At 41.8% G+C, this 22,666-nt stretch overlaps 1 protein-coding gene across 1 annotated transcript; it reads left to right on the top strand.

Moving 5' to 3' along the window:
• The first annotated feature begins 1,635 nt into the window (after positions 1-1,635).
• On the top strand, positions 1,636-22,364 carry cap2 (cyclase associated actin cytoskeleton regulatory protein 2). Its single transcript, XM_087834888.1, has 13 exons — positions 1,636-1,882; positions 6,840-6,961; positions 7,042-7,142; positions 8,615-8,692; positions 14,025-14,168; positions 14,733-14,818; positions 15,179-15,284; positions 19,476-19,671; positions 19,780-19,946; positions 20,156-20,279; positions 20,372-20,454; positions 20,621-20,764; positions 20,866-22,364. Exons 2-13 carry the CDS (start codon positions 6,850-6,852, stop codon positions 20,947-20,949), a joined length of 1,425 nt encoding a protein of 474 aa, XP_087691014.1. The 5' UTR covers positions 1,636-1,882; positions 6,840-6,849; the 3' UTR covers positions 20,950-22,364.
• Positions 22,365-22,666: the final 302 nt, after the last annotated feature.

Genomic DNA, 22,666 nt, shown 5'->3' with positions numbered 1-22,666 from the left:
TTGTATCTATACCTAAGCACTTTTTAAAATAAAATTCATGCACACATATTCACACTCCGATGGATACACAGGGAACAACTAAGTGTTCAGGATCTTGGCCAAGGATGCTTCAACACATGGAGGAGTTGATAATCAATCCACTGACCTTCCAGTAATCACAACCACCCTAAACGTTAGGTAGTGAAGAACTAACAGACACATAAGCACCAAAATGGGCAGTTCTTCTAATGGCCACTTGAATCTGACTTGAAAAGTGAGTCAGGTTGGGACAGACATTTACATGGTTACAGCCTACTACAAAAAACATTTTGGACCAAATTCCTACTTAATAGTCTGAGGTCTTTTGTAGAAGTAGGCATAGTCCAGGGAGGACTCTGGTTGGTATACCTGTTCCTCATCTTCAAACTATGACAGTGCTTAGCACTGGAAACTGGAACTTTAGATGGGGGTCCCATTACCTGGACCTAATTCTAACTTGTGCCCTGGATAACTCTGAAGACTCAGTGTTGTTGCACATTCTCAAGATTGTTTATTAATCTTTTTTATTTATTTGTCTGTGTCTAAAGCTTCCTGTGCTGTTTTGTTTATATTAGTCTAAACTTTGTGTGAAGTGGCTAACTTCACCACCACCAATATTCAGCAGTGCTGAAATTGTAGCTTTTGAGAATTACCTCAAAACATGTCAGCTAGCTAGCTTACTGGAAACTTCTAACTACACTCAGCCTCACTGATTCCTAGATGCTACACCACACTGTTACCATACTGTTTATAAAAGATGGCTGTAGATGGGCATTCATTAGAAAAGTCCCATTATGAAACATCAAGCTGTGCATTTACATGGCCCCTGCCTTGTTGTTTTGAAATCAGATGTGGTGGGCAAGGTGCAGATGACAAGGTAAGCCTGTCCTAAACCATACTTGACTTTATCCTCTTGTCCTCTATTACTATAATGCTGACTCTCATTTACAAGTAAACCCCTGCTGTCCGTTAGAGAGAATGCAGATTTGAAACACTTCTACTCTGGCTTTGCTTTTCAGACCTGAGGCGTCAAGGAAGGAAGTTCACCACCATCAGGCTTTCTTTGCATTAGCTGGCTCAATGGGTATCACTGAAACGCTGAACAGGACCTGCTCTTGATTAGGAAATGCGCTTGCTGTAAGTTACCATGGTGATTTAACCAGGTAAAAAGATAGGCACTTTTATGACACAGAAACTCTGACTGTGCCCATCTTTTATATACAGTCTATGACTGCAACAGACCGGCGTATGTCTGCTATTCTTGGACCTCAGTGGGGTTAAAAATAGGGTTTGGTGTTTGTTTACCTTGGGGAACTGAGGGAGTATTTACGTTAAAAGTAGAAAACTAAAGGGCAGCTTTAAACCTTTAAACTGGTTTTGGAGTTATTGTTGTGACGTGTGTTCGTTTAGGGATTTAAAATGTTGAAAATTTGCAGTCTTAAATTTCAGTCTTAAAACTTCATTTCATTCCCATGCACTATGAATATGATGATGACTGCCCAGCTTGTAAAAGGCCATTCCCTCAAAAGAGCCCCATGCCGGCATCGCCACAGCACCAATCACTTGTCTATTTTTAGCAGAGCTCTCCAAGGCTGCCATGTTGTCTGCGAGGCAAACGTCTCTCCCCCGGAGCAGGGAGGCACTGAGTCACGGTCCTGGTCTCTGCAGCTGTGCGGCTCTCAGGTTCAACGTGTTGCTTAATTAGGACATCCCGGAAGAGGAGCCGGTGCCGCGCGCAGCTGAGTGACGGGGCAGGGGAGCAGGAGGGGACCGCAAGACAGCAGCGAACTGCCACGAATCCGTCCCGGCGTAATCACACCCCTAAAGATCCGGACAGAAATTTACCGCGGACCAGACCAGGGAGGTAAGATGCTTTTAGAGGATGTACTGATGATTTTTTTAACCAGTGTCAAGTTCAGTTCGTTTCAGTGTGGGGCGGAGGGATGGAGCCCCGGGGTGGGGGGTGCGCATCCCTACGCAATAATAATGTCCAGACAAAGTGATCCCGTGCAGCCTGCTTTCGTATGTTATGGCAGGGCATGTGAGAGCACTGTTTGTCACCTCCTTTATCTCGATCGCTGCGGGGAGTAACATTATTGCGGCGCGGAATATGAAGCATCAGACTGAAGGACGGGTGAAGTCCTGTGAGCCGGTGCCATGTCATGTTTTATTATGGAGTGATGGTGTCTTCTCGTGTTTACACAGAGAGGGTTCATTTTGCAGCTGTGATAAACCAGTGTGAGTTTAAACAGCCCAGTAATTTTTTTAGGATCACATATGCTGTACCTCAGAAACAACAGGACGCTAATACGGCAACTAAACCTTTAAACCGACTTGGACAAAATTTATATGCTTTCATATTTCAAATTGATTCATCTTTTTCTCAAAGATCTATCAGCACACTCCCAGCCTCTGGTCCATATTACATGAGTTACATATCTCTTTATTAACCGCATATAGATAATCCAAATTATTATTACATAAATAGTAATATTCTTAATCAAAACAGCCAAACCTTTCACCATCAACTCCCACTGATCACATCACAGCTTCCCACATCAGTAGGTGGATGAAGAGTTGCAGCAGATGAAGAATCAAAGTGTCTCCGAGTGCAGGACCCAGGCCCACAGTGGAATATCTTACAGTAGGCCCATAACAGCAGGAGCCAGACTGCGTCCCAATATAGCCACAAAGATCAGATACCAGGCCGGGGGGTTCAGGAGGCACATGCAGAGTCAGGGTGAAGTCCCTAAAATCTTTCCACTGCATGTGCTACTGGTTTTGCTGTGGAGTGTTTGTGTTGCTGGCCAACCCGACACCTGCTGACACTTAACTGCCCATAAACTAAACACTCCACATTTCGCACATTTGGACCTCTTTTAATGCTTCACGGGCTGATTCTATCACTTTATAATCACATATCACTCAGTATAGTCAGTATATAGTCCATTCATTCTTTTTTTTTCTTATCTGTTGTTTTCATGCATCATTTGGCATTTGTAGTTTGTGTATTCTTTGCTTTGTTTGTATTTTCACAAGTCAGTTGGCTGCTATAACAACATATTTTTCTCTCCAGGATAAATAAAGTTAACTGTCTTTATGTCTATTATTAAGGAGACTGGGGTAAAGGCTATTTGTTGGAAATTACAGACACGTTAAAAACAGTACTGCCACATTTTCATGCCACAGAGATGTATCTCTGATACAGCCAGCAGGCTTAACCCCCAGGCTTCTTCCCGTTAGGTCTTTGTGTTAGACTGAATGCATTCCAGTAAGTCCATATGAAAAGCCTAAAAGAGCATCATTGGCCATGTCTTTGCATTGCCATGGAGAATTTGGACAAGTGACAATAAAATCAGAACAGAGGCTGAGTGTCTTTGCTTCAGTCTTTATAGGCAAAATTTGAGGTTGTCGACAAGCGAGACAGTGATGAAGTGTTTTGGATTTGAAATAGTACAGTAGTTGATTTTTTTGCACTCTACTGAATTTAAATTTGAACTTTTTGCTCTATCCCCAAACCCAGACAAACCCAGACTTTTATGTATTATAATAATCGTTCTATCTTTGAGTTATGTCAGTATTTAAAGATTATTTTTGCTGGAGCCATCAAATTTGACTTGACTCTGAAGATCAGCTTCAATTGTTTCAGCTCTAATAAAATCACATCTACTTTTATGGCAAAAGATTTTTAAATCTAAACATACAGTCGTTATTGTGTCTTCAGAGAGTATAAGCAACAGGTATCAAGTCTACCAGATGAAGTATAAAAGCAGGTGTTACAAAACTTTCTGGGGCTTCTTAAAAGAAAGACTAATTTTTAAGAAATCGCTCATATCACTAATCCTCATATCCTCATGCGACAGTCTGATCTGTGTCACAAAGTTCACCATGCTCACCAGCCTACGAGTCTGGCTAATATCCAAAGCTGTAAGAATGGTTCCCTTCCCAATGAGAGGAGTGATCTTATGATAGATCGAAGTGATGATATGACATGCTTGTTTTGCTGAGTTAAATGGTCTATATATGATCCCCTGTACATATAATAAAAGCACAATTTCATGAGCTATGGCACATTTTGCAGAGCCCCTTGGGAGATCTGCAGACCTCACCGGACAAAGGGTGACAGGTCTGCACACTAGCTGACATTTCGCAAATATTGTGTATTTTTTGGGTTAATGTTTAATATAAAGTTTTGTTTTGTAATCCCACTTGGATCAGACCCTCGAGACCAGAAGCTGGTACCAAAGTACAAACTGATAAGAATATTTTCGACTCATTGCTCAAACTTTAAGTGTCCTGCTTCAGAGAACACAAACGCTTGTTGCAAAGCGAGACTCTGCTCTCCAGGTTTCTGGTCTTGCCTAAGAGCTGCTGTGACCCACAGAGCAGAAATAACCTCTGAGTCCTGAAACAGGAATTTGGCACTGCTGGGAGATTTCTCCAGAGAGATTCGATGACGCCCATCAGGACATGTTTGCTGCTCACAGGACATAATTAGTAGACATAATTTACAAAGATTACAGACAGCGAATGCTATTCAGCCAACATAGCTGCCATATTATTGGAGAGTGTTTCCGAGCGTTTCTGTAGATCGTTTTTGTAAAGCAAAGAGAGCCGTCTATAACTCACACCCCTGGATTGCATGTTGGACACCCAGGTAAATAGCAGGTGTCAGATTAGGAAGCATGTGTTACCTAGCAGTGGTTTGCGTAAACATGCAGCGGGTGGCTGGATTGAGTTCCTCCTCTGTTGACTAATATATGTTGGAAACAGGCCTGCATCGCTTCATAGTGAGACATATGGCTGGTCAGTGTGACAAAGTGGTCTGTGGAGTATTCTTGAATGTATTTCAGCGGTGCTCAGTTACTGTTTGTTTACGTCTGTCCAACAGCCAGAAACATGTGAATTTATGCAAATATGTTTCTACACTTTAAGTTTCCATAGACTAAAACAGAAAGCAGGTCTTCCCGTTGTATATATCTTGTCCTTCCGGGGTTGATGTTGATCGTTACAGAGCAAAAACTTCCAATATCGATACATCAGTCCATATTTTATGCAAAATATAGACATTGATAAAGGAAAAGGAAAATGTTCTCAGTTCCTGCATCTTCAAAAAAAATCATGGTCTACATGGTCTGTGCTCAAGAGTGAGGCTGGTGTAGGTGCATCATTAGCTACCATGCACAGAAGTCTGCAGAAGAAAAAAAAGGCTACTGTTATATCCCTAAAACAGAGCCATGCATGAAACAGAGACAATATCAGACAACAGCATCTTACTTGGACGAGGACCTGAGATGGTTTGAACAAGTGTAGAGGAGGGATAGTGGATGTGGTGGACAAAGGATGCTGAACACGGAGCTGCCAGGAAGGAGGAAAAAAGCAAGACTGCAAAAGAAGATTCATGGATGTAGTGAGAAGGACATGCAGAGGGTTGGATGTGACAGAGGAGGATGATAAGTATAGGGTGAGATGGAGGCAGATGATCTGCTGTGGAGAACCCTAGGGGGAGCAGCTGAAAAAGAAGTTGCATGACGATAGATGAGCTTTTAGAGATTACCTTTTATTCATTTATTTGCACACACTATAACAAAAGGACAAAAAAAGACAAAATTATTACCCAAAAAAGAAAAATTCAAATCACTAAAGCACCCAAAGATAAGCAAATAACCATAAATAAACTGTATATTTAATCAAAGAATCCACTTCATTGTTTGACTTTTCTCTCAGTCTGGCATCAGTTTCTGCCTTTCTTCATCCCGATTAGGTGACACTTTGAAATTGTTATGGCCCAGGCTGTGACTGTGGCAGTGAGCCAGACACCTCATACAGTGACATTATTTATACAAGGCGGGCTGCACATAGCTAAATTTAGTGTTGATGAAAATCAGGAGCAGCACAGTGAGAAGGTTGAATAGTGACAAACATCACCAAATAAAACAAAAATAATGATTATAAATGAATTGTAATGATTTCATCTGTCATCACCAACTGCGCCTTATCTCTAAGGCTAGGCATTATGTTCCGCATGAGGACCTGGAGAAGCTTATTCACGCTTTTGTGACCTCCAGGTTGGATTATTGTAATTCCTTGTACTACGGTCTTCCCTCTTCTCTTCTTCTTAGACTGCAAACAGTCCAAAATGCAGCAGCCCACCTCTTGACTGGTACCAGAAAATTTTGCCCTATTACTCCTGTTCTAGCTAGCCCGCATTGGCTGCCCATAAAGTACCGTATTCAATTTAAAATATTACTCCTTACATTCAAAACTATTAATAAATTAGCACCAAGTTATCTTAGTGAACTTCTCAAACCACATACTCCTGCTAGAACACTCAGATCTCCCACTCAACTACTTCTGACCCAACCCAAATCTTGGCTGAAGTCCCGGGGTGACCGTGCGTTTGCTCTGGCTGCCCCGGTACTGTGGAATGACCTTTCTCTCGACCTCCGCGCATCTGATTCCATTGTACTGTTCAAATCACAACTAAAAACCCACTTATTCAATCTTGCCTTTCCCTCTAGTTAATATTTATTTTATGATTTTATATCATGCACTTTTATGCTCATTTAAATTCTTGTTTGCTCTGTACTTGTTGCTTTCCTATGTATCAGTGACAGCTACCTGCTTGCATACTTAGTACTTGCTTTGGTCCTATTTCTATTATCCTCCTCCTATTCTCTATGTTACTTGTTAAGCACCTTGCATACCCTTGGCTTTTAAGTGTGCTTTATAAATAAAGTTAATTATTATTATTAAGATTATTATCATGTGACAGCAGCAGCAGCCATGAGTAAGAATCCGTGGCTGCTCTTGTTTTCCAGGTTTGTCTTCATGGAAGGATTAATGCAGCGCCTGGAGCGAGCTGTGACTCGCCTCGAGCAGATGTCAGCGCAGGCGTCCAGTGGGATGGCAAACGGGGACTGTGTCAACGGCATTGATGGAGGCAAGTCTGTTAAACTTGCATTTGGAGGATTAAATTAAGACAAGCAAGCAAGTTAGCAGGATTTCACTGTATTTTTCCAGGTCTGTCTCAGTGCGTGGAGGCCTTCGACGTGCTGATGAGTGGCCCGGTGTCAGACTACCTGAACAACAGCCGCGCCATAGGGAGCGAAGTGGAGAAGCATGTAAGGCTTCACCCACTAAAATCTAAAGTCTCACATATGCTACCCTACGAATATAAAATCACTTGTAGGCACTGTCCATGCATCAGCTGCTGCAGACAGATGTTTCTGCAGCTGCTGCTGCAGCAGTCTTCTCTTACAATGTAGCAGGTCTCTCATTCTGCTGTTTGTCAAACCGATCATGATTTAAGGGGGCATTCCCTAAACCTCATACTGAATTCAGCTCATGCTTTATAAGGAGCATATATTTATCCTCAGAGTGTCAACGGGGCTTTTTAAATGAGCCTCTTGCTCTTGTTAAAGAACATTATTTTTTCATTAACATGGCTTTGTTGTGAAGTAGTTCACAAAAAAAATACTATAACATTTGAAAGGTTAGCTTTATACTTTGGGACATATTTAGTTTCTTGCTTGCTTCTCAAGCCAACCATACAAAGGCAAGACAAGACACTCATCAAGACATTTAACGCTGTATAATTAAGATGACGTATTTGGTTTTTGCCATAAAGATGTGAGACTGTTGTTTGTTGTTTGGCTTTCTCTAACAAAAGATCAGACTGTTCGTAAATGAGCGTCTAATTTTGTGCCTGATATATTTATCTATAAACTAAGCTGTGCAAAGGAAGAAGAGCTCTCTGCAAAGGGAGCACTGCTGAAAAGAGGAGAGCCACCACAGATTTTCATTCTCTGCCAACCTTTATCTCATTGGACACACATTTATAAACACAGGATTGTCCCACTCTAGATTCCACTTAGATAGGCAAAGCTGTATGGGAGGTCCGTGGTCCCAAAGAAGGCAGACAACATGTCTGTGTGTGTGTGTTTCCTGTCCTTAACAAAGCCAAGGATGGGAGTATGATTGATCTTTGACCTTACATTCATTTATCAAACTGTTAGTGGAGGACCTTTTCCTATTTGGTAATGACCTCTACTCCCCGTAGGACCAGGAAGTGTTTTATGGTATGCCAGTTGGCAATAATAGCTGTGTTATGTCCTTGGAATGAATCCAGAACAACAAAAAGCCTCCAAAACAGACGTGTAAAGGTACTGCCTGAATTTCCTCTGTGCCTTGAAAGATGGTTTCCATCTCTGTGTCCCATCACTGAACACGGTGGAGGGTGTGTGTGTGAGAGAGAGAGAGAGAGAGAGCCAGAGGTGGTTTCTTCAAGTTTGTAAAGCTCCTTTTATGGAAAAAGCCTCCCCGGTGGTTCCCTTGGCCTGCAAATGGACCTCTCACACACACACAGAGGACACGGTTGGCTGGGAATAACCCGAACTAAGCGAGTGAGAGTGTGTGTTTGTGTGTGTATATCAGTTAGACATAGTCATTAGAGTGTTTGCCTAGATTTCTGCAGCGACTGCTCAGATTGTTCATGTTCTCTGCATGGTGAACAATCTGTGAAGACAAGCACTCATCAAGTATAACATAATGTATTATGAGATCAGTCCTAACATTTACACTTTGTGACTGACAGGCAGAGATGGTGATGAACGCCTTACAGACTCAGAGAGCTTTCATCAAGATGGCTGCCACACACCAGGAACCAGCGCAGGTACGACAGGAGGACATTAAAAGGGTGTCACAGTGTAACCTCAGAAGCTGTGGGATGGTTTTTGGGGGGTTGTTTTGTTTTGGGGTTTTTTTTATCGGCACTGGGTAATTATAATATAATTTGTCTTATATAAAGATCTTATTAAACTTGTAAAACACAACTGAAAACATGAGCTAAAATGAACTGGCTTATGGAGTCGGGACATATTATGCATAATCGTATGTCACCGACTTCAATCTTTCACAAAACAGTACAATTTTATTTATAAAGCACCAAAAATAACAACAAAACAAAAATAATAACAGCCACCTCAAAGTGCTTTATATGGTAAGGTAAAGACACTACAATAGTGCAGTGTTTTCTGTCTGATCAGCTGTTAAATAATATTTGATGAACTACAACAAAAACTATAAGTGTGGTTATGCATCCTGATTATTTAATAGCATATGGCATCTGTCCTTTTTATTCGTTTACAGGCTGCAGCCGGTCTGGTTTAACTCTGTCAGCTTGTTTAAAACTAAAATAATCCCACAGAGGTGATTTTGTTTTCCTTTTTCCGAGAAGCTCTTACACGACAATCACCTAAGGACAGGAGACTGAAGCTAGAATTTACACGAGCTCACAAACGTTGGGCCGTAGAAGTGTAGCCTGGTCTGACGAGTCTCATTTTCTGTTGTGACAGCCAGATGGTAGGGTCAGGATTTGGCATAAAGAACATGAAAGCATGGATCCATCCTGCCTTGTATCAACAGTTCAGGCGGCAGGTGGTGTATTGGTGTGGGGGATATTTTTCCGGCACACTTTTGGACCTCTTAGTACCAACTGAACATCATATAAACATGTCTGTGTGGGTTGTAGACATCCAGATCTTGGTAGTCTAAGGAGCTTGGAAAGAAAGCGACTGGACTTCTTTAAGCTTAAGATGTTTCATGTCTCATCTGAGAAGCTTCTTCAGTTCTAAGACCAAATGTTGGAGAGTCCCAGGTGTTTAAACCTTAGTGGGGATTGTCCCTTAAGAGGGTCGTTGACTTACATTATTAATCATTTGCCTCATAACATGAGGCAAGGTGGAAAAAAGGCAGCTCTGAAGGGAAGGCCAACCACGTACTAGCGAGGTGTACCTAATGAAATGGACAATGATATATGGTGGACAGCTGTCCACATACAAAAGGTAGGTTAGACAATCAGGAAGAAGGGAAGACAGAAAACAAGGCACCATTACAGGGAAAGACAAAAACAAAGAAGATGAACAAGGAAAAGTAATTTCTATAAAAAATCAGGAAGACAAAGAAAGAGGATGGCAAAAACAGGAAAACCCCAGGAACTCAAAACAGAAACCAAAACTAAATAATATCGCAACAAGTACCACTCAACATCACAAAAAGATGGCTCCATGAAATCTAACCTGATATGACAGAGCAGTTCAGTGTTGTTGTCTTAGCAACATATAACAGGTTTATTGGCCATCGTGTTGTTAGGGAAACACCAGTCATGGCATCCCTGCCATAATTATTTTTCACTGTATCCTCTTTATTGTCTTTAGAGCCTGTCTGAATGTGACGCAAACAGTGTTACCATGTGACTGGATTCCAAGACTGCGATTGGCTGTTTGTGTTTCAGCTCTCAGCTGAGCCACACAAAACCTGCTGAAGCGTGGTGCAGCTCTCATGACTTTAAGGGCCAAATTGCATCAAATTGCAGCAGCAGCCTAACAGAGAGATGAGCTGGGCCTCAGTCCTCTGTAACGGTCTGACCCATGTGTTTCCCAGCAGGCCCGTCTGTTCACAGAGGGATTACTCTGCTCTTTGACCAAGAAAATGCTAATACAACACATTCCCAACATGTTCACGTATAGAGAACAGAGGGGTGGGAGAGATGTCTGTGTCTGTGTGTGAGAGAATGATATCATCCCATTGGCCTTCTGCTTGTGTTGTATGTGTGTGTGTGTTACAGGGTCCACAGAGCCCACCAGGAAGTGATTACTCCCGATCTGTCAGGTCATTGGTTGAGAGGCTGTGAAACGAGCATTCAGAGATAGTCAGAAATGCAAACAAGGAAAGAGTGAGAGAGAGAGGGGGACTAACCCAGGAGAGGGGTGGGCTGATAGAGAGGAGAGACACATTCAGCATCACAACGAAACTCAAAACAAAACACGGAAAACGGGGAAATGGTGGCTCAAGAGCTGCTACCAACGCCCTGATCCAACCACATAATGGCCAATGAAAGCTTCTTTCATTGTCTTTTTGAATGTGCAGCATGAGCAAAAACTTCACACCCTCATGTTGTAACCCAGTTAAAACCGAGAGCAATGAAACATAAATTAAAACTGAGTTAGGTAAAACCGCACACCTTTGGTGTCTGTTTTTACAGACAGGCGTTCAGGTTTTACAAGAAAAGCTGGTAAAATATGGAACCTAAAGACCTGAAGCTTGCATGAAAACTGTAACGTAGTTTTCAAATGTTCAGATGTTAATCTGCATTCATATCATGCAGGATGAATAGGAATAAAAATACACTTCTGTTTATAACCTTTAAAACAGGTTGAACAGCAGATATTGTTCAATAGAAGGTGCCCTCCTTGGTTTAACTGTCATAGATGCCAGTTTAAGTTTGAATTTATAAGGCCTGATTTAAGCTTTCTACCTTAGCATGAAACGGTTTCCTTTGCACAGTCAACATAACCTAAAAACCTTTTAGTGCACAACCAAACACCAAAAAAAAAAAATACTCCCCCGAGTACAAAACTCTCTTCAGAAATCTCTCACAGCTTTCCGCAGTCAGGTCTATATCTGTAGCCCTCAGCACAGATAGAGAAAAGTGTGTAACTCCGGGCAGCGCCCCTTTTCTATCCACACGCATACACACACACACACACTCACATGCGCGCACACATATCTCCAAAACTTCTGGCTGGCCTTCCTCCACAGCGCAGCTCTGTTGTGCTCTCTGACTTTTTATGGGCATGTTCTATATTTGAGCCTGTTGTTGGTGTGCATGTGTATATGTGTGTGTGTGTGTGTGTGTGTGTGTGTGTGTGTGTGTGTGTGTGTGTGTGTGTGTGTGTGTGTGTGTGTGCGTGTGTCGACAGTTAGATCGAGTGTTAGACAAAGAGAGAAAGAGTCAGAGAAAGTAGGCATCTCACTCTCTCTCACCCTCTCATGTGACCTCAGGTTGGCCCGTTAACTCACCGTGTGTGTGTGTGTGTGTGCGCGCCCGGCAGTTCACACACGACTTTCTGCCTTTGATGCAGCGCTTGTGTAGGAAGTCAAGTCCTGTGCTGTTATAACGCACTGAGCTCAGCCAAACACATGATGTGAGCTGACGTTTTTTATCCTTTTTGCCGGATTGTTCTCGGCACTGAAAGAAGCAAAAAGCTCAAAAATCTGATAGATGGCAATAATGATTCAGCACACTCAGCTGAGCTTGTCAATAACTCTTTTGTCAGTGTGTTGATAGCTCAGCAGTAAACAACAAAAGTGGAAATGAATCAATTAGCTGCTCTAATACATCTCGCCAGCACGTGAACCTTCCCACAGCTGGGATGGGAGTGCAGGCGCCTCTTTTTTGCAGTAACTTCTCCAGGCTTTGTAAAAGTTTGCAGTTCCTCAGCTGGTAAACGACTAACGTGTACGGCAAGTCATTCTTTCTCACCCCTCTGTGTCCGGGAATTCTCAGAGCGAACTGTTTGCATGCAAACGAACCAACGAAGACCGAATCTGTGCCACTTCCTTCTGAAGCGGCCAAAGTGAAGTCATCAAAGGGAGGTGTGCAGGAACCAGAAGGTGGAAAACAGGCCAGAAAACTAGTGCATTCACATGCAAACAAACACAGAAAACTGGGAAATGTGACTGTAGAGGCAGAGGACAAAAAACAGCAAATGGCACGTCTGCATGGCAAGGACCATGACACTGGGTTGGGGGTGTGATACACTTCAGACAGGTCATCATTAAATATGTGATCATATAACACAACAGTTTTAACACTCTTAAAGAGGCTGTCCTTATGAACATATACATAAACGTAACATACACAAAGGTGCACCCAGCACCTTTGTGTATGTTATTTTTTACTCCCTAAGATCCTGCTTACTTATATGGGTGCATTACAGTTGGATTTTTCTGCACCTTATACTTTACTCTGCTCATCACAGACTTATTGTACCTCAGGCATCCCGAACAAGAGCTCAGATCTAAGCAGGGTAAATGTTTTTCCTCTGAATTTATCCTCCAGTACTCATAAATTTGTATTAAATGAGTAATTGTTCACCTTTAAATACTGGCAATAGAGATAACAGATTAGTAATGGAAGGAATTACTACAGGGAAAGGTAATGGAAAAAGTTCCGCCTTAGGGAGGCAAACTTCACCCCTCGAATTTTGCTTGCTACCTTAAATTCGTCCTACATGCTCACTCTTAAGCACGGCCTATTTGCTGCAGCAAAGAGGTGATGTATTGCTTCAAAGACAGCCATTAGGTGGACTTAGAGGATATAAAAGCAGCTGGAGGAGCAGAGAAAGGGGCGTCTGTCTGTGCTTATGAAGATCATGCGCGTCTGATCAGGGGAAGAATTTGTTGGGAAATAAAGTTTAGTGCTGTTTTTGTTGCTCTCCTGCTCTCGAACATAAAACTACTAAACCTGATGCACATGAATAGATTTTCATTTCTGCATCACCTCTTGCTCACGTTGAGGTGATGCATGTATCAGGAGCACCGCTGCAGCTTAACCGATCACTGCCAGCTCATCCTGATTGTTCATCAGCTTCCTCCTGTCACAGCTCATTAGCTCCATATGTTCTACATTACACTCATTTCACAGCAGATCAGAACATGTAAGCAAGTAGCAGCTATTTGCCAGTGAAACGCTGTGTTCCTGTACTTCTGTGAGCGCGGGTGCATGTGTAATTGATAAACTGTAAACATTGGAGAAACGGTATGCCTTACAAGGCCACAGGGATCTCCCCATGAACTGAGGAATGTTTTCAGGCTCGGAGCGATGGGGAGGGGAGCTGAGAACTATGAGACGAGCTATACCGTAACTGAGATCTGGATGTTCCAGTGGAAAAAAGGCCCGGGCTAATCAAATCAGACCGTCTCCTGCAGTCCAGTTTAGGAATTGCTGGATGGTGCCGAAGTGGGCATGGAAATATAGCTCAGATTCTAAAAGAGGGGCTAAGGAGGTGGCTAAAATATACTAGCGAGTAAGATTTTACAGGCATCAGTGTTTCTTAAACAAATAAGAAAATTTGATGTTTATAGGGTTCAGATTATAACGACCCTTCTCTTTTACACCCATCTCCTGTCCTCTTCCTAATTTCTCCCTCCTGCTCTTGCAGACAGAGCTCCAGGACCTCTTGAAGCCAATTTCAGATCACATCCAGGAGATTCAGAGCTTCAGAGAAAGAAACCGTGGCAGCAGCCTCTTCAACCACCTTTCAGCTGTCAGCGAGAGCATCCCCGCACTGGGCTGGGTGGCCGTGGTAAGGATGAGCACACATGAACGTGCACATGATGCTGTGTAAAGATTGGCATGTCTGATAAACCCTATTTAAGCCACAATACAAGAAAGAAAGCATATCAACTGTCAGAACAGAAAGCTTTTTGAATTTGATGGTCCTCAGGAGCAAGTATTCGACCTTTATGAGTAGAGTGTGTGTAATAACCAGCTGATGGTAAATGACGCCGATGTTAGCTTAAACCCGTCAGACAAAAGCAAACATGAAGTTAAGCCAACTTTTCAATCATCTGCATAAACAACCTTTCATGCAGATAAATAACTAAAAGTAAGACCTTATTTTTCTTCCTACAACATGGACTTTTTCTGTTTTCCATCAGTAGAAACATTTCTTCTGACTTGAGGCGAAGATCATTTATATTAAGATCAAAGATCACCATCTCCAGTGCTTGAATACAAGTCTTTGAAGCTGCTTCTGGTCTGTGCAGGTTACTGTCAGGACGCCACTTATGAAACGTGCTGAACTTAAGATGTTCAGAGAAGTGTTTATGTCACAGCTTTCAGGAGATTTTATCTCTCCCCACCTCAGAGTCAGAAGCCTGGTCCATATGTAAAGGAGATGAACGATGCTGCCACCTTCTACACCAACAGAGTGCTTAAGGACTACAAGGAAACGTAAATATAGCTCATTTTTCATCTTTTCTAGATATTTAAAACATTACAGCTGATTTATTTATTCCATAAATGACAATTCATGCAAACCATGAAAGTGACTGTGGTAAACAAATCAGGTAGAGAGATAACGGGAGGCTAGAATGCAAAAGTAGATGAAAATTAGAAAGGTAGCATGGCGAATGCAGATTTTTTTATTTATTTCCCAAATTGTTAAAACATTTCTGTATCAATTTAACCTGCAAAATGCTGCATCGTGAGTTTCTTGCTCCGCTCACCTGCTCAGGTCCGTCCTCATCCACATGCCTCAGCTTCCTTCATATATAATTTGTTATTTGACCGTTATACGTTTGTCTCTCCCAGAGACCGACGTCATGTGGACTGGGTGCGCTCCTACCTGTTGATCTGGACTGAGATGCAGGCGTTCATCAAACAGCACCACACGACAGGTCTGGTGTGGAGCAAGAGTGTGAGTACACAAGCGAGGTGCCAAGTAGATGGATTCAAAAGGCTTTTTTGCCTTTGTTAGTACAATATTGTGCTGTTTTATGTTATACTCACCACCTTCTCATACCTGAGCCTGAATCACTCCTGTTACTAGTGCTTTATAATGTCAGCTGTGTTTTCGTTTGGTTTCTGTTCGCACGGCTTGATCGTTTTATATCTGCTCAAAATAACTTCTACCATTTTTAGTTATGGAGCAGTCAGTTACATAAACCACTGCAGGGAGCATGAATGAATGAATGAGCTTCTCCTCAGTGGTCGCTCACTGCATTTCTCTGTGAAGCTTTCAAAGACCTCTGTCCCACACACACTCACACACACACACTGTTAATGTCTACTCAAGGACTAACCTTTGCTAGATCTCAGAGATTACAGTGATCTGAAACCAAATCTTTTTCCCTTATTGGTTAGAAGAGTTTTTCCTCTTGATTTGGTTACAGAAAGAAACAACAAAACTAAAGCTTCACTTTACTTATTAACTGAATTGTTGATCCGAGGGGAAAGATGCCTGTTCACTCTTGCTCTGAGCCGCCAATGAGGATCAATACTGCTGTCATATTTGTACGCAAACTACGAGGTTGCTGCCAGGAGATGGTCGGGAGATCTGACCTTAGCATGAAGAATGTTAACAAAGTGAAACAGCTGGCCTGGATAGTGTCATTCATAGTTTAATTTTAAACTCAAATAAAATAAACCATTTTCATTACTGAGCTTTAGAGGTGCTGTGGAGATATAGTCATCATGGACACCCTTTTTACAGGGTGGAATGATTGTACAGCATATTTAATACCTTTAACAAAACAAGAACCAGATGCACAAGTTTGCCTTCATTTCAGATTTTATCTAATTCATAAAGGCTCAAGTAAATACACACACGGCCACTAATATTTGGTTAGATGTCCCTTAGCAAATTGCACCTCTACCGGATGCTTTTGGCACCCATCAATAATTTTCTGGTATAAATCTGGCCGGATATTTGGCCACACTTTATGGAAGAAAGATAATGTTAGAGTTCATTTAATTTAGTTGGTTTCCTGGCGTAGACCCGGCTTTGAAGTGCAGTCCACACAGGCTGAGGTCGGGGTTTTGGTAAGGCCATTCAAGAATCTTTGTCTCGCCTGACCACCGTCTCGCTTTTCCATGTGGGCAGCTGCAAATTTCAGTCGAGGTTAAAAGTATCGATTTAGTAGCAATGGCTTCTGTCTTGGTCTGCACCCTCTCAGTCCATGACAATGAAAAACTGGTTTCACTGTGGACAGTGATGCTGGTCTTCCAGCAGATTCCAGTTTCCAGACTTGAGCCTTGGTGGTTTCTGGTGACTCCTAACCAGTTTCCTCTCATCTGAGGGTGACAGTTTGGGTCTTCCTCCTGACACCGGCAAAGTGATGGCACATTTCAATAACTTGTATTTAAGTACAGTTGTTTGAACTGATAAATCCTGCAGTTGTTTAGAAATGACTCCAAGAAACGTGCTTAAATCCACAATTCTCCTTCTTAGTCTTCACTGAGTTCCTTGGACTTTCCCGTTGTTCTCAGTATTAGTCAGTCCAGTGAGTGCTTTTAAACTAATCCTTTTATACTGGCAAAGAGAAACTACAACGTAGTCGATCATGATCACTAATGAGAAGTTAGCAGGCCTTGTGAAGTTAAAAAAGTTAAAAGATTTAATGTGTGTTTTCTTATTTTTTAAAGTCATTAAAGATGTATGCAGTACACTCATTCGACACTGGAAAAAGAACAGTTCAAAGAAATCATTCGTGGCCTTGATGAGTGGATGTAAACTTTTGACTACAACTGTACCTTTGGACATTCAGGGCAGCTGCTTCCTTCTGTTTGCACTCTAAGTTAAGAGATCTTCTGCTCTCAGCAGGGAATCAACTAAGCCCCAAAAGGTTCACTTTTTCCTTTATTGCAACATGAAACGATGAAAACCTATGCTCAGCTAAAACTAATGCTCAACAACTGTGCTCACATGTGTACATGCAGAAACTTGAGAGCCTGCAGCGGCTGTGTGTGTGTCAGCTGCTGGCCCTGCTGTCGGACAGCAGAGCTGCTGCATGTGCGAGAGACACACAGTGTGTGTGCGCAAACAAGGACCGGAGTGTGTGGTACCAACAGGTGGTCCTCACGATTTACTTGAATGGAGGTTTTCTTTACAGAAGTTGCCCCGACAAAGAGCCTGTGTACACACACAGCCTGTGCCGTAACCTAAACTGCAGGGCTGGTCCCTCTTCACCGATGCAACGCGTCATCTGCTGCTCAGACAGCGCTTTAGTGACAGGCCTATCCACAGGCTGACATATGGACCCATGCAAACGGTCACATTAAACTAGACACAGGGTAAAAAAAACAAAAGAACTTAAAACGTTAAAGCAAGTCTGATTCTGAGTAGTCAACATCACACTTTTAACACTTCAAATATTTGTTCCAGTTGTCCCTCGGGGGCTTGTAGTTAACATGATTCTAGTTATCACTGTTTAAATGGTTGAACTGACAGTTGTTTTATTTATTTCAGCTGATTATTTCTTGTATAAAATCTTTGAAATCGATAAAAATAGTAATCTCTGCTTCATAAATCTCGGGGTGAAGCCTTCAAACCTTCAAGCAAGGAGTTCTTCATGTCAGAAACAGGAAACAATAGATGTCAACTATCTAATAGATTTTTGATTGCTTAAGCTGTAGTTTAAAACAGCAGAAATTAAGAAGATTTTAAGTGAAGCTAATTATATTAACACAAGGAGCCACCTTTTTTTTCCCACGTAAATCCTTTTTGTACACAAAAACCCACAAATACACACACAAAGAAGTGTTCAGTAGATAGTTTTACAGCCATGCATGAATGTGTGCGTGCACACATCTGCTGGTTCTAATCCAGAGGCATGCAGTGAGCTGTTTAGTGTAACAGGTCGACATTGTTCAGCAGTGATATTCACAACACATGTTACTCGTGTCAAAGGTCAAGTCTGAGCACTCAGAGTCACGTTTGGTGACAATTTAACCCTGTGGTAGGTGTGTGGGTCTGTCTGTGTCAGCTGTGCTAGATCTTCAAAAAGCAGATGTGTGTGTGTGTGTGTGTGTGTGTGTGTGTGTGTGTGTGTGTGTGTGTGTGTGTGTGTGCCCTTCTCTTCCTTACACATCAGGCCTTTTCTTCATAATTTTAATTCTGATGTTATAAAAAAGCTGTAATGAGCAAAATTTGGGAAAATGAGGCAAAAAAAAATCTTGATTTTTCTTTTCTGGCACAACAGTGCATCCATCTTCTTACGCTTATCCAATTCAGGGTCGCGAGGGGCGAGCTGTGGTCTATCCCAGCTGTCGTAGGCTGAGAGCCGTGTACGTCCTGGACAGGTGGCCGGTCTATCCCGGGGTTACGTTTGAGAAACAGTGCAGTCGTAAAATTTGGGCCATTTTGATGTGAAGCTGTCTGTTTTTCACCCATCAAGTAGGAAAACTCCTGTTTGATCCGGGAGAAGACAGGTCACTTTGGGGTTGTGTCAGCACAACAGCTGACATTCATCTTAATCATTTTTCATATTTCATCAGTTTGTTTTGTCTTTTTTTTCTTAGTCGTTATTGTTTTGTTTCTTGTTGCATTGCCTTCATTTTCTTTATTGCTTAAACTTGTTTGTTTAGTTGTTTTGTTCTTGTTAGTTTAATTTTAAAGGGAAAGCTCACAAACCAAAGATGCCGTGTTTCACTGTATTATAAAAGCTTACTTTAGTTTAAAATAGTATCCAAATTCATTCAAATAAAAAAAATTAGGTAAAGATTTTGTTCAGATTAACTTGTTCAATATTCGTGCACAACACTTAGCTTAAGTAGTACAACCAACATACAGGATAAGTCATGTGAACTGAAGGCAAAGTGAGTGAGATCTGCTTAAATTGAAGTTACTAAATTTAAGTGTTTTAACTTTCTTAAAACTCAAACAGTTCACATAAAAATGTGATTGTGTTGCTTTGTGTTTTTTTCATTACTCACATCAAGTGTCAGAGGACCAGGATCTGCGAGCACTGCAGAGTTGTACGATTTAAGTACACTTTAAATGAAATAAGCAGGCCGACCTCAGATTCAGAGCCTGAGTCAAATTAAAATATTTTAGTAAATATACTTGAATTATGTTTAAAATATTTTATTTTCTTCCAACATCTCTCAGGGCCCCATCGCTCCTGCTTCTCTCTTTGATTCGCCCCCAGCCCCGAGTGCACCCTGTCCACCTCCACCACCTCCTCCACCCCCCGGCCCTCCACCAGTGTTCACCGATGACGACGCCAAGCCTCAGGCGGACGCCGCCGCAGCTCAGCACTCCGCGCTATTTGCCCAACTCAACCAGGGCATGGACATCACTAAAGGTGCATCCACGAGCAACGCAGAAGAGCTGAGCGACAGTTTCCACCTTAATTTAATTTAAGCTTATATTTTTAAACTCATAATGTTATCCTCACACTTTCCATCTGTAGGTCTGAAGCATGTGTCAGATGACCAGAAGTCCCACAAGAATCCCAATCTGCGTTCTCAACAACCATCAACAGCCAAAGGCAAGAACGCGGGGCCTGTGGCTTCACCCACTACACCTTCCCAGAAAAGACCCCCTCTGCTGGAGCTGGAGGGGAAGAAATGGAGGGTGGTACGTGTGATGTGTAAATCCTATTTTGAGGATCATTTGTATTTAATTAAACCCACAACGGGAGCTGAAATGAAGGGCACTTTGGAAAATTTCAATGACAATTTAATTTGCACCTACCCAGCTCTCATTTATATCGTAGAAACAAACCCAATCCATGTGTCCTGGTAGACCGGCTGCTAATCTAGATTTTTGAATCCTTATTGTTGCAGGAAAACTTTGAGCAGAAGCACGACCTGGTGATCGAGGAGACGGAGCTTAAACAGGTGGCGTACGTCTTCAGTTGTAATAACTCCACCCTGCAGATTAAGGGCAAAATAAACTCCATCATCATTGGTAAGCTGCCTGAAAACAAAATCATGAGTTTGAGCACAGATTTCATAATGTGGGATTATAATCTTCATCTGGTTTGTTCTCATCCCGTTTAGACAACTGTAAGAAGCTGGGTGTGGTTTTTGAGAACGTTGTTGGGATCGTGGAGATCATTAACTGCAAATCGATTCAGTTACAGGTGAACACATTTTTATTTTGACACAGAATTAAGCGATGTACCGAGTGTCTCGTAGGTCCGCTTTCATTTTCTTAAAAATGTTCAGAGTTTTACACCCAAAGTGTAAAATAACATCTCACCGTGCCCAAAAAAAGCCTGTCAGTAAGTGTGGCATGTCTTTCTGCAGGTTTTGGGAACAGTTCCCACCATTTCCATCAACAAGACCGAGGGCTGCCAGGTCTACCTGAGTAAGGACTCCGTCAGCTGTGACATTGTCAGTGCCAAGAGCTCTGAGATGAACATCATGATACCTGAAGGAGAGGACGATTACGTGAGTAACCGAGATAAAGACTGAGCTAATTCTCTCCATGTGTGCAGCTGTTCTTACACTTACTTTGTTTTTGTTTTCCTTTTTTTTTTTTTTTTAAACAGAGGGAGTTCCCAGTGCCGGAGCAGTTCAAGACTGTGTGGAATGGATCCAAACTGGTGACAGAACCCACGGAGATCGCCGGCTGACTTTGTCGTTCATACGAACACAAATATATTTCCGTCCTCCTGATGTTATCCCTCAGACATACAATGCTGTGAAAAGTACTTTCCCCCTTCATAACTTTTTTTGTATAGTTGTCACATGTTTTTAGATAATGAAACTTTAATCAAGTTTCAAAATTAGATATATTGTTCTCTGCTGACCAAACAGAACACAAAGGCTCATCTCACGCCAAAAAACATCCTGATGGCCCCTGAGACTTTTGAGCAAATATTCTGTGGACTGACAGGACAAAAGCTGAACTTTCTAGAAAGATTGAGCCACTTAATATCTGGCGTCAAACTAACACAGCATTTCATAAAAAGAAGATCATACCAAAAGTAAAACATGGTGGCGGTAGTGTGAATGTCGGTGGTTGCTTTGCAGCTTCAGGACCTGAATGACTTCTGGGCGACTCTGCTCTCTACCAGAAAATGCTGACGGAGAATCTTCGGCCATCAACGGTGCTCAGGAAACTCAAGGACATTTGGCTTAGTCAGTAGGACAATGATCCAAAATACACCAGGAAGTCCACCTCTGAATGGCTCAAAAACCAAAAACAAATTGAAGGTTTTGGAGTAGTCCAGTCAAAGTCTGAACTTAAATCAGACTTAGATGCTGTGGCATGACCTTTAACACATTGGAGAGGTTTCTGACCATGCCGGAAACCTCTCCAATGTGGCTGAATTAAAACAATTCTGCAAAGATGAGTTGGCCAAAATCCCTCCACAATGATATGAAACGCTCATTGCCGGTTATCGCGGTTCTTGCTATCAAGGGTGGCACAACCAGTTATTAGGTTTAAGGGACAATTACTTTTTCATACAGGTAGTTTTCGGCAGTTTTTTTCCTTTGATAAAAAAAAAAATCATGGTCATCATCATTTAAAAATTGTGAGAAATATGGAAAAAAAAAATCAAGAAGGGGGCAAATACTTTTTCATAGACCTGTAGGAAAAGTTTTCTAATAGGCACGTAGATTAACTTTTAGTCCACTTGCTGTATTTGTGACTTCATAAGAGGTTTCTCCAGCACTTCTGCAGCTGTTGTCTGTAATGAATCTGTCAGTATAACACAATCTCCCACTAGTGGTGAAGAATAGCTCAGGTTTAGGTGTCACAAACCAGAACACACTTACATTTCTGTGCCAAAACAACACAGGCATTTATGTGAGAAAGTGTAACTGCTGAAAAATAATATTTTAAAGGTATTCTCATCATTAGATCCGTTTCCTTAAAATATAGATTTTAAATGTTCCAGGATGACCACTAATAAGACAGTACTCCACTTACACCTACTGCAGAAAACTTAAAAAACCAACATTACCTTCAAATAGAGAAAAGCAAATAAGTGTCTGTGGTACATTTTCCATCCAATAAAGTGCTTCCAGCCACCTCTGTAAAGAGCATCGTGCCCAGCAGTCATGTAGTAAAGTCACTGTGAAGTAAATGCAGTATTGTACTTATTCTGCATTAACAGCTGCTGTTGTGATTGAAATGATTAATTAGCTAATTTCTTTTACTGTACAACGTATCAGCTATAGTGGTAACGGTTACCTCCGAGCACTTCCTATTGTACTTTGTATACCACTCTTATTTTGTAGCACACAGCACCAGCATAGCACAGATGAAATGCTGATACTAAAAATATAATATACGAGAAAACAATTTTATGTAATTCTGTGTCTTTTCTTCTTTTTTTTTTC

Source organism: Neolamprologus brichardi, chromosome 22 (assembly GCF_056152115.1).
Source record: "Neolamprologus brichardi isolate AB-2024 chromosome 22, ASM5615211v1, whole genome shotgun sequence".
In the NCBI taxonomy this organism is placed as follows: domain Eukaryota; kingdom Metazoa; phylum Chordata; class Actinopteri; order Cichliformes; family Cichlidae; genus Neolamprologus; species Neolamprologus brichardi.
The sequence above is the reverse complement of the archived record's forward strand: the minus strand, read 5'-3'. Positions and strand labels throughout refer to the sequence as shown.